This window comes from Paramisgurnus dabryanus, chromosome 8, assembly GCF_030506205.2.
Source record: "Paramisgurnus dabryanus chromosome 8, PD_genome_1.1, whole genome shotgun sequence".
In the NCBI taxonomy this organism is placed as follows: domain Eukaryota; kingdom Metazoa; phylum Chordata; class Actinopteri; order Cypriniformes; family Cobitidae; genus Paramisgurnus; species Paramisgurnus dabryanus.
The window spans coordinates 13,271,260-13,290,809 of record NC_133344.1 but is presented as its reverse complement, the minus strand read 5'-3'; the positions used below and the strand labels follow the sequence as shown (position 1 = coordinate 13,290,809).

The 19,550-nt window shown below is 35.9% G+C and overlaps 3 protein-coding genes and 1 pseudogene across 4 annotated transcripts in view; all 4 read right to left on the bottom strand.

The window, feature by feature from the left end:
• Positions 1 to 19,550, bottom strand: part of LOC135770761 (B-cell receptor CD22-like) — a 113,452-nt gene that overhangs the window by 37,502 nt on the left and 56,400 nt on the right. The gene's annotated exons all lie outside the window — the stretch shown is intronic.
• LOC135770767 (B-cell receptor CD22-like) overlaps positions 1 to 19,550 on the bottom strand; it is a 73,431-nt gene that overhangs the window by 12,411 nt on the left and 41,470 nt on the right. The gene's annotated exons all lie outside the window — the stretch shown is intronic.
• Positions 305 to 1,950, bottom strand: LOC135771623 (interferon-inducible GTPase 5-like; annotated as a pseudogene).
• On the bottom strand, positions 15,370 to 16,512 carry LOC135771622 (interferon-inducible GTPase 5-like). The gene has a single exon (XM_065281944.1). It carries the CDS (start codon positions 16,510 to 16,512, stop codon positions 15,370 to 15,372), a length of 1,143 nt encoding a protein of 380 aa, XP_065138016.1.

Here is a 19,550-nt window from a genome sequence, read left to right as displayed (position 1 = left end):
TATTTCGGTTTATTATTGGATTCTTCTTGTTCGCTGTTTTTTTTTAGTGCAAGATTTGGCAACACTAGTCAGCAAACGCTTGTGCCTCTGTCATTTTCTGAACCGCACATACAGAAGACTTTTTCCCCTTCTAAGCATTTATTTTTTTCAGAAGAGAGACCTGTCCTGTTTATGAGGAACGTTTAACACTTGATTAACTACTAGTTGTTCAGTTCGGTTATGTACACACTGTGCAGAGTTTCTGTAAATGCGGTTGTCACTACCTGCATTTTGCGGGAGTTAATTCGGTTGTGGAATTCGGTTGTCAGTACCGTAAATTACTGAACTGTGTGTGTACAGAACAGGATTAAGCATTAAAAGGTGAAGTGACAACCGAATTAATATGCAGTGTGTACGGGACCATAGAGGATTTAGAAGAGCTTTTTTACCGTGAAAGAGGAAGATCTTGCGTTGTGGACCGTGATTTAGAAAAGTACAAGACACGCCTCCTACTACAAGTCACCCCTACTACAACTGACGCCTCCGTCTTGCAGGACGCAGACAGACCCGACTCGCCTTCCCTGGGATTCATGAAGTCCTAACCAATGAATGAGCCAGATAACCGGGCCTTAATAGAGACAGACGATTCTGATTGGATTAGATGTTTTCATGACATAAACCTGACAGTAAGCTTAACGTTAGAACATAGATGAGAGAAAATATAATTCATGTATTGTATTGGATTGAATTAAATAGAAATTAAAAAATGTAAAAACATATTTTTATTGAATATTATTTATTTGTATTATTATAATAAAAATATTTTTATTAATTTTTTTAGGCCTTCTCTGAAGGCGTAGAAGGCCCTGAAGGTTCCCCACTGCTTTCTCAGCATCAGCACCCATGTCATCAATAGCGGTGTTGAGAGCCTGCAGCATAACCATAAAAGATCGACTAACGGACCTGGCATGTCTTGGCATGGCTAGCTCCACAAGTTTCCTTCTCTGCCTCTGCGAGTCGTCTTTTAACTTCACTCTTGCTGACCTCAACAGAAAGCGCACAAGTCCTCAGACCCTTTAGCCTGGATGGGTCGAGACCTCGCTGCCTTGCCAGTCGCAGCAGAGAATCATCATCCAGACAAAGCGATATCTGAGCCTTCATCAAAATCCGTAAGGCCACAGTAGCGTCCACCATGGAGGCCACCAGGGGCACGGGAATGGCAGAAACCCCACCAGATAAAGATGCCGCTGCCCATACAAGTGCCTTGAAGGCGTCTTTCTTCTGTTGGACCAATGAGTTGGAGAAAGCAGGCAGGGCCAGAAGGAGAGCATGTGCCCTGATTTCCGGAAGGTCGCCACGCATCACCTCTAAAAACTTTGAAAAGTCCAACTTCTCCAAAGCTGACGGGTGAACTAGGAATACTTTTGGGAGTGGAACGCCTTCAGCCTTGAGCACTTCCAGACTCGCTTTTTTCTTAGTTTCCAATGTTTTCTCTGTATCCTTCATGGATGCTAATAAGACGAAGTACACCGTCTCTTTTTGTAACGACCGAGCTTCCCTCCACACTGCCACACTGTTCACGCTGGGACTCTCTGTGAATGTGATAATGACGGCATTGTACCGCAAAACTTTAAAGCGCTCTACATATTTCTCTGCCTCGAAACATGAGTCGCTGGGAATAGATGGCAGATCCCAGAGCCAAAAATCTGGATGCTTGGGATTCAGAAACACAGCTAGTTCCTCTGGGGCAGCAGAAGGTGGAACACAGGCCGCTCCTTCATCATTCTGCCCGAGTCCTCGAAGTGAGTTGATAAAAGAGGCTTTTTCAGCACTTCGGTCACCTGCCACCGCAATGTTTATTCTGCTGATCAGCATGTCCTCCATTGCATCTCTTATATCTGAAATATTGTTCTTTTCCATGGACTCCTTAAGGGTTTCTAAAAGGTTAAGACTCCTTAACACATCAGCCATGTTTGCCAGATGAAAAATAATCTATGAATGCAGGAGACAAGTCATTAAAAAAAGTATACTCAGCAATAGAAATAAAAAAATTCCAAATACCACATTTATTTAAATTATATGCATAATAAAAGTAAATTATCATGTTTCTTTTTTTCGACATAGTTCTTTCCATTAAATATTATATTAAATATTAAATATAATACCAGCTAATGCATTTGTATGTTTATAAAACTATAAGGAGAGTATTAAAATGTCCATCTTTTCATGCACATACCTTCTCTCAGATCATAAATGATGAAGGCTGTAAATATTAAATCAAATCAGTGCAGTTTTCTCAGGTGGTACGAACAGTAGATGTTGACACTCACAAGCTATTTAAGGAGTGTGGAAGATTCTAATCCCGTTATCTAAGACCTAATCCAAAACACGTCATCCCATAGGAGATGTAAACAGGTGATCTTGATATTTTAAGAGATTTCCACTGATATGTGTGTATCCAGCACAATGTGTAGCCTACTTGTTGCTGCCATTCAACTGTTTAGTTGAAGTTATTAAAACTCTTATTTAACCCCTTCAGACCCTCCACTGGAATCGACATCACATGTTTTGTGGTTTAAACCAATAAAAATGCTAATCAAACAATCAAAATAAGGCACACTGATTAAACATGTAAAGGGTGAGATTGGCTCACAATCCCAAAAGGCTTATTTTATTGTAGAAAATCCTTTGGGGACCTCATAAATTATTAACACATAATTAGGCTACATGACAAAAGAAAAAGAACTAAGTAAGATACTTTGTGCTTAATACAACAAACAGCTACAACAAAAAATATTATTATTTTTATTATATATGATATTACAGTATGTCCTTCATGTTGACTGCAAAGAATGAAATAATGATTATAATTTAAACATTTTATTAAACTGAAAAAGTATGAATTTTGACATTTTTTCCAAGTACTAATAAAAACACAAGATAACAAGATGCATGCAATTTAAAACCACAACAACGTGATATCAAGGAAAGTCATGTTATAGTCACGAAAAATGTGATTAATTTATTCATGTCCATGGTACGAAGTTGAGCTTTTTTTGTGAATTGAGCACGAATGTCTTTTTCGTGTCAGTCAGCACGAATATCTATAAATAGTTTTTCATGTCCGTGGCACCACTTTCTTGTTCGTTTTATTTTATGTATTGTTTTCTCATTTTTCTTCCCTTTTTTAAATCATTGTCGGTTGGGGTTAGATTTGGGGTTTGGGTTAGGATGTACTTTTATGTATTGGTTTCCACATGTTTTTCTTCCACCTTTAAAACTATTCTCCTCTGAAGTTGGGGTTAGAGATGGGGTTGGGGTTAGGATGTCTAAAAATGTAACAGAAAGTGTTTCTAACCCCAAGCAACAATAGTAAGAAAATGGGAGAAAAAAAAACTATAAGAAAACAAAAAAGCAGAATTTTGAGCCATGGACACAAATAAATTAATATTTTTCGTAACATATTATCAACATTTAGTTTTTAAGAGTCACATTAGAATTATGAGAAATATTTTTATATTCTGGTAAAAGAAGACATAAACATTCTTTTCAAATATATTAAAATTCAAAACACTAAATACTTTATGCACTGAAAATAATTATTCATTCAATTTACATATTATGCACACTGAAAAAAAAGATTCTTTCAATTTACTCAATTTTTTTAAGGTAAGTGGTTGCAATCAATTTATTTAAGCTACATTTAAACAAACAAAAAAAAAATTGAGAAAAGCAAAACAAAACAAAAAACTTTTGTTTAAATGTAGCTTAAATAAATTGATTGCAACCACTTACCTTAAAAAGTTGAGTAAATTGAAAGAATCTTTTTTTTTCAGTGTGCATAATATTTACAATTATAATGCATCAAAGTGTGTAACAGAAGCTACATATAATTCACAAATTTATTGCAATGAATTACTAAATTCATTTAAGTCTAAAACCATTTACAAGCAGCGTATCTCACCTCACTATAATAGAAAAAAATGATATGCTTTATGTTTATGAAATAGGTAGGGTAATGATCACATTTCAGAACAATTAGAATATTTTAATTATTTTATTTAGAATATAAAGTACCGCGACGGCCCACTAGGGGACCTCGGTCCACAGTTTGGGAAGCACTGGTTTAGGCAGTTTTAGGATGTTTAATTTTACATAATGTGTAATAACTTAATCAACAGTGCTACAACAATAAAGTCGAGAAGCTCAGATGCAAAAGCCACTAAATGCCTTCTCTGTCAAAAAATAAAATAATGATATTAACCGAATGCTCTCATCAGGGGCGTCATGCACCAATTTTTTTTAAGGGGGCACAGTGTCAACAGCTCCCAGAAATTTGTGTATACACAGACATCAAACGAAATATTATAGAGCTTTCAGTCTTTTCCATGGCACTTACATTTCTAACAATCTGAAAACCCCTGCTTTCATGCAAAAACCTCCAAAATAAAAGTGATGACTAACTTTCATATCAAATACTATTCAATCGGAATAATGACACATTTGCATCATATTCACATCTGAAACGGCATGTTTTATCTAAGTCTTAATGGCTTGTTTAATTGTGTCATTAATGCATTTTGCACAACAACTACATTATCATATAAAATTTATGTAATTTTAAATCCATAAAGTATATAAACAACGAAAATGACATAAGCTATAGCCACGTGATTGATTTTAATGTTCAATAATGATTTTAAAAAATATGTTTAGATACAATTATTAGAGGAACGGATTTTTGCATTAAATTTTACCTCATGTGAGCATGTGAGATTCCGCGCCCGCGTGAACTTTGGCGAACTTTGGCGTTGTGCCAAGAAGATGAATCTCTGCTAATATAACGTTGAGACGGTCACATTTAAAACCATACATTTTCTACACAGAGAAGGTTAACTGCACATTACCGTACTGGGGTTTGGAAATGTTGTGAGCGTTTCTAACACGTTTTAATTCCTCAGATAGCCAAATGCAGCAGCAAGCCAGCAACAGCAGAGAGCTCGTGAGCGCGCCCAGACACTGATGACGTCTGCGACTGCGCTCTGACTGCAGCGGCAGCTGCCGCCAGAATAAAAGTAATGTAACATGATCAAAACACGATCAAAACGGCGAAAATCTCCGAAAAGTGACAAGGATGCAGCACAGAATGTATAATATTGTGCATATTAACAGATTAAAAGTCAAATAACAGATTAATGGAAGCTTATTTGATTTTGAGGTTGGATGCAAAATCCATTGGCTCAAAAAAACCAAGGGGGCACGTGCCCCCTCAGTTTGAATGGGCATGACGCCTCTGGCTCTCATCACGTATTATATGTTCATCAAATACTTTTGCTTTAAATCTGCTCAATCCTGCCTCAGACATAAGTTTGTTGGCAAGTCAAATAGAGTTGTTTATTTAACTTTTTTTTTGTTATTTTAAAGCTTGTTGGGTTTATTGTAAGGTACGCCTCTGTCACCAACCACTAACAACCAGAAAACCTTTAAAAATATTTGGGTTTGGAAGAACAAAAAGAAGCAATGGGGGTTTAAATGACATGAGAGTGAGGAAATAATGTCAAAGTTTTTTGGGTGAACCCTCTCTTTAAAGTGGACATGTCATGAAAATCTGACTTTTTCCATGTTTAAGTGCTATAATTTGGTCCCCAGTGCTTCTATCAATCTAGAAAATGTGAGAAAGATCTAGTAACTTAGTTTTGGTAAACCATACTCTGCAAGCATGTGAAAAAATTGAAATTTGGCTCCCCCTGTGATGTCAGAAGGGGATAATACCGCCCCCTAATCTGCACTATCCAACCACAAACCTGCCATTTAGTGCAGAGATCAGCTCATTCGCATTTTAAAGGACACACAAAAAAGCACATTTCTGCACACACCTACAAAGTGGCAATTTTAACATGCTATAATAAATTATCTATATCATACTTTGAGCTAAAACTTCACATGCGTACTCTGGAGACATCGAAGATTTATTTGACCTCTTAAAAAAGTCTTGTAAAATGTCTCCTTTAACATATCCTTACAGTAAATGCACATCTAAGACATTTCAAAATAAATGGGAAATGCTTTTCAAAGTTCACAAAACGCATTGCTTACTGCATACTTCCTTATGCCAAACCTTTCATTGCCTGAGAATTTGAATAAAGCTCCTCCTCACACTCATTCTGCTTTTGGTTTTCGGATCCTTCATTAGACATTTCAACTTGGTAATCTTGATTCTGAGGGTCTTTTCTTCCTTTCGTATCCCTTTTGATCTCTGCATAGTCTGTGTTCGCTATCTCCTCCTCTTTCTCTTCAGGTTTCTTCTTCAGAAGCGAGTAATTGATTGCCGCATAATTAACATCTCCATCTGCCCCACCTGCTTCACTGTCCTCTGCTGGACCTGTCATCCCCACCTGTGTGCTTGACATCTCTAAAGCAAATTGGTTTTGAAGAGGCGTCTCTTCATTGGTCTGTTCACCGGTCACAGCCGAATCTATGTTTTTCTGCACCGTCTAAAACAAAGAGAACACGTTATAGGAAAACAAATAAAAAAACAGATGAATGTCATAAAACATTTAATGTCCTCATGCGCTTACAAAACAGCTTGTTTTAAGAAATACATTGACACAGGGAGAAATACAAGCCTCATCCTAATTATTTAAAAATTATTTATTATTATTAATTATTTGTCCTGTGTTAAACCTGCCTCCAAATGAGCTGCAGAGTCTGGGGGTGCGGCCAGCACTTCAGTTTTTTTGGATCTGTGGAAAAGACAAAATCGAAACTAAATATGTAAATGCTTGATACATTGAACAAATTTTGATGGAATTTGATTCTGTTTTTAGGGACGGTAATGAAGTCAATATGTTACCTGTTGCAAGACACCCAACAACACAACACCACAAAGAAGATGACTGCTGAAGTTGCCATTCCCGCCAAAAACATGAGAATTGTTGACAGCCCCATATTCTTAAAAAATTCTTGAATAGAGTGATTTTGGCTCTTGTTATCTTCACCTGTAGTTAATATACATAAACTTCATTATTTGTCAAAAATCTTTTTATAAGTCCTGTAACAACATTATTTTTAAACAAACACAGTGCTAAACTTATCTACAAACACAAACCTTAATCTACACCAAAAATCAGAAATGGTAATTCGATAAAAAGCTATTTACAATCCTGAACCCCAGTCCTAAACCTCCCCTTAAAATCTGCTTGGTTGATAGGAATGTTGATCTGTACATGGCTCACTCCACCGATAAAGATTACAGTTAACCTCAGTCTGACAAATTTGAAACCGGAGACTTTAGGTTTAGTGACCATTACCCAGGCTCGGACTGGTAATCTGTCAAACCGGGCAAATGCCCGGTGGGCCGGTCGACATGTGGGCCGGTGGCCTCCGAGATTTATTTTTTTAATGCCAAAATGTTTAAGTTATTTATTTTCGGCCCGTCATGTATAAATGCAGTTGCATTTGGCTTGGGGGGCGGGTAATAGGTAAATATTTTCGGCTTCTTCATGACAGGTTCAGTGTGTGTTACGATCGCGCCCCCATGCCCCACCCCTCAAATGGATTTGTCCAAGCAGCCGATAGGTTTATGGGGAAATATACAGTGATGATAGCGCATCATTTAGCCTTGCACTTAAGAAAAATCATTATGGACAACAGAGGCTCCAAAAAGAAGAAAGGGGGAGCGGAGAAGATCCGCCAGAAAAAGTCGCCCAGGTATATTAACAACCGCCCAAATATATCTGGCATAACTTTTTTTTGTTCTTCCGGGATAATGACACTATTTGAAAATGAGCATGTGTCTCTGTCAACGAGTTCGATATGTGTTCGCATGCTCTCTGTTTCTCTATGAATTGGGTGCGAGCCGAGGCAAGCTCAGTGTCACATTGTGTCCATGTTTCTGAACTTGAGCAGATTTGTATGCATTAGAGGTCTTCACAGAGGACCCGTACAGTTCCGGGTCTATGTTTTAAAGGGGCAGTTGGGTCTGGGTCAGTCCCAGTTTAATTATGCTACTTCGGGTCCTGGGTCCGATCGACCAGCCGTGATCAGAGTCAGTTGGCGCTAATGCGTTAAAGCGCATGTGCAGTCTCAAGCATGGCTCTGGTTTCTATGGCTATAACAACTGGCTCTTGTTTTGAAAGTCACAATGCATTTTCTTTCTTGTATTTTTCTAAATATTATTAGTTAACCATCTTTGCTTTCTGAGCAAACATTTTAGAATAATTGAGAATTGAGAATAATTGATAAATGTAAAAAGGTGATAAATATAATGAGATGTTTAGCTGGAGCTGAATGGGGAGCATATCGGAAATCGCTCAAAAGTATTTATGTGGCACTTATTGGAGCAGCTATAGATTATGGTAGCATGGTCTATAGTTCTGCCTCAAAAACTCAACTGGATAAGATTGAGGCAATTCAGAATCAAGCATTAAGGATATGTTGTGGAGCAATTAGATCATCACCAGTGTCAGCACTTAATGTTGAGATGGGGGTTATGCCACTAGGAATGAGAAGGATAAAATTGAGAATGAGATATTGGGCAAACATAAAAAGTCAGTTGGAGAACCATCCAGTTAAAAATGTTTTAAGGGAATGTTGGGAATATAGCCAGAAAAAACTAACAAGTTTTGGATGGTTTATCAATGAGGAGGCTAGAGATATAGGGATTAGTGTTTTTAATATTGCTTCTAGTGTGGTGCTGCCAGCAATTCCCCCTTGGTTTTTTCCCATGCCCTCTATTGATATGCAGTTACACAAAGACAAACATAATGAGGAGAAAATCCTGGATAGCATAACAGTACAAGATTACATAGATCATGTATATTATAGTGCCATCCAGATATATACTGATGGATCAAAAGATCCAGATTCTGGTACAACATCTGCAGCAGTATTTATACCTCTATTTAAAGTCAACATTTTGAAAAGAACATCAGATTTCATCTCAGTATTTACAGCAGAATTAATAGCAATTATATTAGCATTACAGTGGGTTGAAGAAGTTCAACCAATCAGATCTGTTATATGCACAGACTCTTTATCTGCAATTGAAAGTATAGCAAGTGGTATTTCTATAGCTAGACAGGATTTAATTTATGAAATACTACAAAGTCTTTTCAGAATCAGACAATTGGGAATCAGTATTTCTTTCCTTTGGATACCAGCTCATATGGGGGTGACGGGAAATGAAGAGGTGGATAGTTTAGCTAAACAGGCCATACAATTTTCAGAAGTTGATATTAAAATTGCATTAAGTAAGACCGAGATAAAAAGTATAATTAGTAAGGAGATTAGGAATAAATGGCAGAAGGAGTGGGACAGTGGAAATAAGGGTAGACATTTATACAACATTCAAAGAACAGTAGGTTTGGAAAGAAGAAGCATTGGAAACAGGAAGAAGGATGTTTTAATTTCAAGAATGCGCATTGGCCATTGTTTATTAAATCAAAGTATGTTCAGAATTGGGAAACACCAGACTGGGTATTGTGGAAAATGTGGCTCGGAAAAAATGGAAACAGTTGAACATGTATTATTAAAATGTGAGGCTTATGCAAGAGAAAGATGTAAGTTATTTCAAGCTTTAAGCGAGTTGGAAATGAACGTTGTGTCTATGCAAGCATTATTAGGTGATTGCCCAAAGCAGGTTAAAGTATATGAAGGAATAATTAATTTCTTAAAAGATACTTTTTTAATTAACAGGATTTAGGTCACTACTACCATAACGTTATCCACACTCCAATCCAGTAGGTGGCGGGAATGCACCATTTAAGTTTGGTTTGCCAACTGCCATTAAACTTGAGTAGTAGAAGAAGAAGAAGAAGGGCAGAGTTCAGCGGCCATTTTGACATCAACACATCTGCAATGTTTACAAGTGAAGAGACGCTACACGACGTAATGCGTCGGAGATTTGGTGGCTTTGTTGGCTATTTATAAATGATACTACTATGTTCCTTGGATGTTTATTGACTTATACATGTGCTGTGGACTAAATATTTCACTGAATTGGATTTACTGGACCCTTCAGAGTGTAACTACACCGTTTTTGTTGGAATTTTATGGATCTTTGGACTACAAGAAGGCGTCATAGGTCAGTTTTTTCATTTTCATACACATTTTGTAGCTGGTTTTTTGGTTGTTGGTTGTTTGACAAACACTCTGATTGCACTGACTGTGTTGACTGGATCTTAATATGGTTTACATCGTTCGAATGTCAGCTTTTTAATGATATATGATATGTTTAGGTTTGTCTTTTTTAAGTTGTTGTATTTCCCAATGTTATCAACCAAAAACATGCAGTGTGCCGCCGGCGGTACAGCGGATTCGGATCAGGAAACGTCATCTGTCTGTAGACGAGTATACTCAGTAACTATGAAATAAGCACTTGCATTATTTGTATAGCTGCAGGGATGACATAATTTTTATCAAATTTGACAAAAAATTCATACAATTTGAACACATTTGTTGAGATTACCTTGTTGGACAAAAGTTTTTTTGCGATAATCCAAAAGTCTATGGTAAAAAAATGGATGGGAACTTCCAGCAAAATCTGCGGCACTCTTTTTCTTTATTTATGTGATTTGTCTCATTAACAGTTGTTACATAAATTAAAGGAGGGGTGCGTGATTTTTTAGAAAACATTTTGGAAAAGGCAGTCGGGCCAACTACTAAAACACACTTGTAGCCAATTAGCAGGAAGGGGCGTGTCTGCTAACCGTCATCGTTGCCTGTGTTGCGTATGTGTGAGGCGGGTCTTATTAAATAAAGGTTCAGATTCTATTGGGGTAGGGGCGTGTTTGTTTAGGTGATTTCAAATGTTAACACTGGCTTTCAGAGATCATGCACCCCGCCTTTAAGCAGACCTTCAATTCCTAATGTATTTAAAATAATGAAGCTATACTTTAAATACTTTCTATCTTTTAGCAGAATGTAATGATGACACCATTAATGTCTCAAAGATAATACAGTATGTTTCTTAGGAAAATCTTATGATGATGACAAAAAATTTTTTACGGCCAAACAAAGGCACATACAAAATTGCTGTAGTTATGCAGCTGTTTGCCAGTAACTTGTTGAATTTTTAAATGTAATTTTGCAAAGCATTAATGTGTCAAACTTTTTCAGTTTTTTCCTTCAGATTTTGCTTCAGAGAATGCTTTGCATGAGGCTGTTATTTTAATTTTATTCTGTAAAGATAAAGACTTGTTAATGTTTCCTCTTCATTTAACTCTAAAGAAACTCTTATTTAACATAAATTTAAATATACAAACAGCTGCCAGTAATACTGTAATTTCTACAGACATTTTTAACAGTGCAAATTTCAGAATTAATTTTACTCCAATATAAAGACCTGTTTAAAGCCAGATAAAATATGTTTACCTTCGTACTGAATCTGTTGTTCTCAGCGGGACAGGAAAGCTCAAATGGCTTGTAAATGACAGCAAGAAACAAAAGGGGAATTCATATCCTCTTGTGTATTTCTTAAGTCACAGTGTATCTTTGCATATTTGCGGCAAAAAAAAAAAAAGGAATATGTTACTTATGTCATTCAAGCGTGAATCTTATTTCCTCTGTTAGTGGTTACTACGGTGTCAAAACAATATAAAAAATAATAATAGAGACATCACACATAATGTTAATGAAGTTTTATTGAAATAAGAATAAGTAAAACTTTCTATTTCTGTTTACTATTGTTCTCCCACTACTGATCTTTTTACAGCTGATATTTTTACAGAGTAACACTGCAGGCATAAGCAGAATTGCCTAACAAATGTTTTCAGCTTAAGTGCAATGCTTTGTAAACGCAAAATGCGTTTACGCAAGCATGAAGTTAATGTTAACCTTCTGACAAATGTCATTTCTTACAACTTTTTGAAACGTGTTGGCTACTATCAACAGGGAACCAATAAACAAAAGAACTACAAAATGACTACAAGCACGAGCCAGGAAATTACAAATTAAAAGCCCATGAAATAAAGAGGAGGAGCATCACTTGCAGAGGCGTCATGCTCATTCAAAATGCTCCCTCGAGTTTTTTAGCAAAATTGATGTTGCGTGCAACCTCTTAATCAAAGAAATGTCCACTTACTTTTCTTTTTATCTGTTATGCACAATATTAACAGTTCTATGCGGCAACCTTGTCAGAGATTTTTCGCCGTTTTTATAGGGTTTTGATCGTGTTATACTTTATTCATGAGGAAGGCAGATGCAACAGCGCAGTCGCACACGTCATCAGCACCTGTGCACGGTCGCGGGATACTTGCTGCTGCATTTTGCCAAATGAAGACACCTTGTAAGAAACGTTCACAACATCTTCAAACTAATGAAGCTTTTCGAAGCTTCGAATCAACTGAACCAATTGCTTCGAAAATTGATTCAGTTTTTCGAAGTAGTTCGAAACACCACACACGCTGGCGACCCCTGCTGGTCAAAATAGTGTAAAAGCAGATATGTCCAAACATTTTACACTTTTTTAATAAAAAAAGCAAGATTTGTATTAAAATATGTTTAAAAAAAATATTTAACTTAATTAAGACATAGTTAAAAGTTATGTGTTTTTAGTTTTATTTAGGGCAAACAAATAATTAAAACTAACTACCCTTTTAATTATGCACATTTTTGTCATTAAATCTGTCTATAAACAAAAAGTAGACAAAATGGCAGTGTTATTAGTCAGAAAGATAAATGTTTTATGAACTTTCATAATAAAACTGACCCGAGTTCACCTAAACATATTAGACACTGGTCATGTGATCAACTCCCTCTAGTGGTGAACCATCGGATTTTTTAAATTTATTTATTTATTTTTATTATATATTGAACAAACATACAACATGACAAGACATCCAAAGAGGTAACATGTTAAGGAATTGGGTTTACAATACACAGAAAAAAATATAAAAAATTAATAATAAATAAAATAAGTACATAATAATAGTAAATAAATAAAAGTGAGACAGCATAGTTCAAATTTCAATTAACTTCAATTCTTTGGCGTATAACAGTGTATCTCTACATTTTTTGTTATCAATACACTGGAGAGACTCAATATATACATCAAAGTCAATCATGAAAACTTTCAAACAAGGTTTTAAATTATTTCTTTTACTTTTGTGAATATGAAATTCACAAAAGTAAAAGAACCATCGGATTTTCGAAACGTTTCGAAACAGTTATGACGTAATGAAGCCTCGTTTGCTAAAATCACGTGACTTGGGCCAGTTTAAAACAAGCTCCGAACACTGATTCGAAACAAAACATTCGTAAATGTTTCGAAGCCTCGTGAAGCAGTGCTTCGAAAACGACCATCACTACTTCAAACCACAGTCTGGTAATGTGCATTTAACCTCCATTTTGTAGAAAATGTTTGGTTCAAAAAGTGACAGTGTTCGTTATATAGTAGATTTCATCTTAGTACAACGCCAGAGTTCGCCAGATTTCACGGGGCGGCGCCGAATCACGTTCACATATGAGGTAAAATTTAGTGCAAAAATGCGTTCCTCTAATAATTTAATATAAACATATTTTTAAAGTTTTTAATATTTGCATTTAAAATAAAATGTTGAAAATAAACAAAAAGGGGCAGTATTGCATTTGCAGCATTGAACATTAAAATCAATGCTTATGCCATTTTCATTGTAGCCTATACTTTATGGATTTAAAATTACATTAATTTTATAACATAAAGTTGTTTTGTAAATGCATTAATGGCACAATTGAACAAGTCATTAAACAGAACATATATAAACAAAAAATGCCATTTTCAGATGTAAATAAGATGTCATTATTTTGATTGAATTAATTGATAAAAGTTTTTGACATAAAAGTTAGTCAGCACATGCATTTTGGTGGTTTTCACATGAAGGCATGGGGGCTCAAATGGTTAGAAATCTAAGTGGGAATGCCAAGGAAAAGACTGAAAGCTATAAGATCTCTTTTAATGTCTGTTTATGCACAAATTTCTGTAAGCTGTGCACTGTGCCCCCGTAAAAACTGGAGCATGATGCTCCTGCACTTGTTTCCTTTATGTTTAAAAAAAAATAACTTCTGATAAACAATATTTGAAATAACTTGTATTTTTTATAATGCACATCTGAACATTGTTAAATCTATTATTTGTACATGCACACCCAAGGTTGAAATTCTTCATGATATGAAGCGGAGTGCTTTTATGCCGCAGTTGTTCATTATTTTAACATAATTCAAAGCAGAGAGGTTTTAATGTTTTCATGGCACAATTCAAAATTTATCAAGATGTTCTTTAGCGATTAGTATTCACAATATAACAAACAGGATTGCAAATGAATCAGTGTAAACAAAGTTTATTGTAACATACAATAGGTGTTATCATTCTCTTTTATTTGGGGTTCCTTTAAAATGTATCAATCTCATCAAAATGAGTATTGTATGTATACTGGTACTAAAATACCAAAATGTGCAAGTTATCAAATGAGAGATATCTGAGCCCCGTAGAAAGATGATGTTAGAATATCTATATAATATAAAACAATTTCAGTTAAGTTTGTTTAAATAAGATCATAATTCACTGCGTACCAAACAAAATACCAAAGAAGTATGCATTCAACATTAAGTGTTTTTGATTTGATTATTTGAGAGGTTTTGTTTAAGAGAACATGACTCTTACTCACAGCTTTTAAAGACTTTATAGAGCTTTGTGGTTAACACGGCTTACTAAACTGACTTTTTGCATTCACAGAAATGTCACATTGATATGAAATGCCTTAATGACTTGATTTTTCTGTCACATTTAAATTTGAAATACCTGTAAATAAAATAGAGGCAATATGTGATGGTTTGAAATGAGTGGTGTTAACGTTTGCAGTTGGAGTGTGATATTGTAGACGCTTCCTTTGTCAGTGGTTACTTCGCAGTTGAAACTACTGTATGTATTGCGGTCTGCATCTTGGCAGCTTCTCATGCATGGCTACTGTGATTCAGATGAAGACCTTGACCGGATATTGCACATGGGGTGAAATGTTTTAATAGCTGAGAACGAAAAGGTGCCAATAGCTTGCACGGACAATCCGGTTTTATGAAGAATGACGATGTAAGATAAAAGATCTTTATTGCTAAAAAATAGCATATTACTGTACAGTACATTTTGAACATGCCTAACTAATATAATGTGCGTGTTTACAGTTAGAGTAAATCAACTTTAGGCATTTATTCACATATAACCAATAGCACTAACATTAGTTTAGCATTAAAAATGAATCAAAATGAAATTATTTGGGATTAAATGGAGTTACTGTAAACATATTGTAAACTTATTGGTAATTACTAGTACACTAAACATGGTATAAATCAAAATTATGTTAAGAGCATGTGTGTGTGTGTGTGCAACACGAGACAATTGTCAATTTTAGCCCCCCCCCCTCAAAAGGGTGATCCATCTGTTACCATAGCAACCACTTTCTCAGCATCAGCACCCATGTCATCAATAGCGGTGTTGAGAGCCTGCAGCATAACCATAAAAGATCGACTAACGGACCTGGCATGTCTTGGCATGGCTAGCTCCACAAGTCTTTTTGAAGCAGTATTGGTCTCCTTCTCTGCCTCTGCGAGTCGTCTTTTAACTTCACTCTTGCTGACCTCAACAGAAAGCGCACAAGTCCTCAGACCCTTTAGCCTGGATGGGTCGAGACCTCGCTGCCTTGCCAGTCGCAGCAGAGAATCATCATCCAGACAAAGCGATATCTGAGCCTTCATCAAAATCCGTAAGGCCACAGTAGCGTCCACCATGGAGGCCACCAGGGGCACGGGAATGGCAGAAACCCCACCAGATAAAGATGCCGCTGCCCATACAAGTGCCTTGAAGGCGTCTTTCTTCTGGTGGATCAATGAGTTGGAGAAAGCAGGCAGGGCCAGAAGGAGAGCATGTGCCCTGATTTCTGGAAGGTCGCCACGCATCACCTCTAAAAACTTTGAAAAGTCCAACTTTTCCAAAGCAGACGGGTAAACTAGGAATACTTTTGGGAGTGGAACGCCTTCAGCCTTGAGCACTTCCAGACTTGCTATCTTTTTCATTTCCAATGTTTTCTCTGTATCCTTCATAGATGCTAATAAGACGAAGTACACCGTCTCTTTTTGCAACGACCGAGCTTCCCTCCACACTGCTACACTGTTCACGCTGGGACTCTCTGTGAATGTGATAATGACGGCATTGTACCGCAAAATTTTAAAGCGCTCTATATATTTCTCTGCCTCGAAACATGAGTTGCTGGGAATAGATGGCAGATCCCAGAGCCGAAAATCTGGATGCTTGGGATTCGGAAACACAGCTAGTTCCTCTGGGGCAGCAGAAGGTGGAACATAGGCCGCTCCTTCATCATTCTGCCCGAGTCCTCGAAGTGAGTTGATAAAAGAGGCTTTTTCAGCACTTCGGTCACCTGCCACCGCAATGTTTATTCTGCTGATCAGCATGTCCTCCATGGCATCTCTTATATCTGAAATATTGTTCTTTTCCATGGACTCCTTAAGGGTTTCCAAAAGGTTAAGACTCTTTAACACATCAGCCATGTTTAACAGATGAAAAATAATCTACGAATGCAGGAGACAAATCATAAAAAAAAGTATACTCGGCACTAGAAATAAAACAATTCCAAATACCAAATTTATTTAAATATATGCATAATAAATGTAAATTATCATGCCTTTAATATATCAGTTTCTTTTTTCGACATAGTTCTTTCCATTAAATATTATATTAAATTAAATATTATACCAGCTAATGCATTTGTATGTTTATAAAACTATAAGGAGAGTATTAAAATGTCCCTCTTTTCATGCACATACCTTCTCTCAGATCATAAATGATGAAGGCTGTAAATATTAAATAAAATTTGTGTAGTTTTCTCCGGTGGTACGAACAGTAGATGCTGACACTCACAAGCTATTTAAGGAGTGTGGAAGAGTCTAATCCCTTTATCTAAGACCTAATCCAAAACACGTCATCCCATAGGAGATGTAAACAGGTGATCTTGATATTTTAAGAGATTTCCACTGATATGTGTATGTGTATCCAGCACAATGTGTAGTCTACTTGTTGCTGCCATTCAACTGTTTAGTTGAAGTTATTAAAACTCCTATTTAACCCCTTCAGACCCTCCACTGGAATGAACATCACATGTTTTGTGGTTTAAACCAATAAAAATGCTAATCAAACAATCAAAATAAGGCACACTGATTAAACATGTAAAGGGTGAGATTGGCTCACAATCCCAAAAGGCTTATTTTATTGTAGAAAATCCTTTGGGGACCTCATAAATTATTAACACATAGGCTACATGGCAAAAGAAAAAGAACTAAGTAAGATACTTTGTGCTTAATACAACAAAAAGCTACAACAAAAAATATTATTATTTTTATTATATATGATATTACAGTATGTCCTTCATGTTGACTGCAAAGAATGAAATAATGATTATAATTTAAAATATTTTATTAAACTGGAATTTTATGAATTTTGACATTTTTTCCAAGTACTAAAACAGTCAAACACAAGATAACAAGATGCATGCAATTTAAAACCACAACAACATGATATCAAGTCATGTTATAGTCACGAAAAATTTGATAAATTTATTTGTGTCCATGGTACGAAGTTGGGCTTTTTTCGTGCCTTGAGTACGAATGTCTTTTTTGTGTTAGTCAGCACGAATTTCTATAAATAGTTTTTCATGTCCGTGGCACGACTTTCTTTTCATGTTATTTGATGTATTGTTTTCTCATTTTCTTCCCTTTTTTAAATCATTGTCGGTTGGGGTTAGATTTGTGGTTTGAGTTAGGATGTACTTTAATGTATTGGTTTCCACATGTTTTTCTTCCACTTTTAAAACTATTCTTCTCTGGAGTTGGGGTTTGGGTTGGGATGTGTAAAAATGTAACAGAAAGTGATTCTAACTCCAAGCGACAATAGTAAGAAAATAGAAACAAACTATGAGAAAACAATACATAAAATGAAAGTCATGCTCAAGACACGAAAAAAGCTGAATTTCGTGCCATGGACACAAATAAATTAATAAGATTTTTCGTTACATATTATCAACATTTATGAACTAGTTTCAAGAATCACATGAGAATTATGAGAAATATTTTTATATTCTGGTAAAAGATGACATAAACATTCTTTTTAAATATATTAAAATTCATAACACTAAATACTTTCTGCATAATATTTACAATTATAATGCATCAAAGTGTGTAACAGAAGCTACATATAATTCACAAATCTATTGCAATGAATTACTAAATTTATTTAAGTTTAAAACCATTTACAAGCAGTGTATCTCACCTGGCTATAATAGAAAAAAATGATATGCTTTATGTTTATGAAATAGGGAGGGGGGAAATCACATTTCAGAACTATTAGAATATTTTAATTATTTTATTTAGCATATAAAGTACCCCGACGGCCCACTGGGGGACCTCGGTCCACAGTTTGGGAAGCACTGGTTTAGGATGTTTAATTTTAAATAATGTGTAATAACTTAATCAACAGTGCTACAACAATAAAGTAGAGAAGCTCAGATGCAAAAGCCACTAAATGCCACCTCCGTCAAAAAATAAGATATGAATGATATTATTAACCGAATGCTCTCGTCACATATTATATGTTCATCAAATACTTTTTTTGTTATTTTAAAGCTTGTTGGGTTTTTTGTAAGATATGCTAGAGCTGAAGATCTTTGCCTGGACCCGACGGGTTCGGTCGGGTTTGGGCTTCATTTCTAACATTTTACACGGGCTCGTGCTGGGCTTGGGCTTGCGCTCCGCCTTTGCGCGGTAAATGAGCGGTCAAGTTCAATGCTGCTGGATGCACTATCAGTAAGCGCAGGACCACGCTGAAGCCATTTACAGTGGATTTAATAATTTTCCTCAATAAAAACATGTAACCTAATCTTGGTGAGTAAAGGTTTTTCAATGTATAACTAAATATTACTTAGTCTTACATAATTTAGACAGAGGATATAGACTAATGTTGGATTTAATGTAAAGAAAGTGCTGAAGCAAATCCCGTGGAACCTTTATCTTAATTTCGTTATTCCCAAAAACCCATCTTATTCAGAATGTAATATCTTAATTTAATTCGTTAAGAAATAATTATTTTTATTGGCATGTTGGCCTATTTATAGTGTATTGCATAGCATGGGCGCGGGAAGTGGGGGTGCTGCAGCACCCCCTGGTGGCAAAGATTTAAACTGCAATGACCATAAAATGATAGCTTATAAATATCTCTGATTGTTGTTTGTTACTGTTCCAAGACATTTTGTATGTCATGTTTGGGCTGTGTGATGAAGAGAGAATTATTAATTTAGTAATTCTAAAATGATTTAATTTATTTCAGTGTGTATTAGCCAATCAGATTTGTTTTGACGACGTGATTGCGATTCAGCCGATAAGCTGCGTAGGCTACGTATTAGCATAACACACAAGCACGCACACCCACAGCCACATAAAACGAATTACTAGGCTATCTGTAGCCTATCAGCTTCGCAATGTCTCAGAAGAGAATTTTTGATTTTTTTCAATCACACAGCCCAATAGTCCCGAGGACT

What these genes read in the sequence shown, in the direction of transcription:
- LOC135771622 (XM_065281944.1), bottom strand. Translation starts at nt 16,512, where the DNA reads ATGGCTGATGTGTTAAAGAGTCTTAACCTTTTGGAAACCCTTAAGGAG.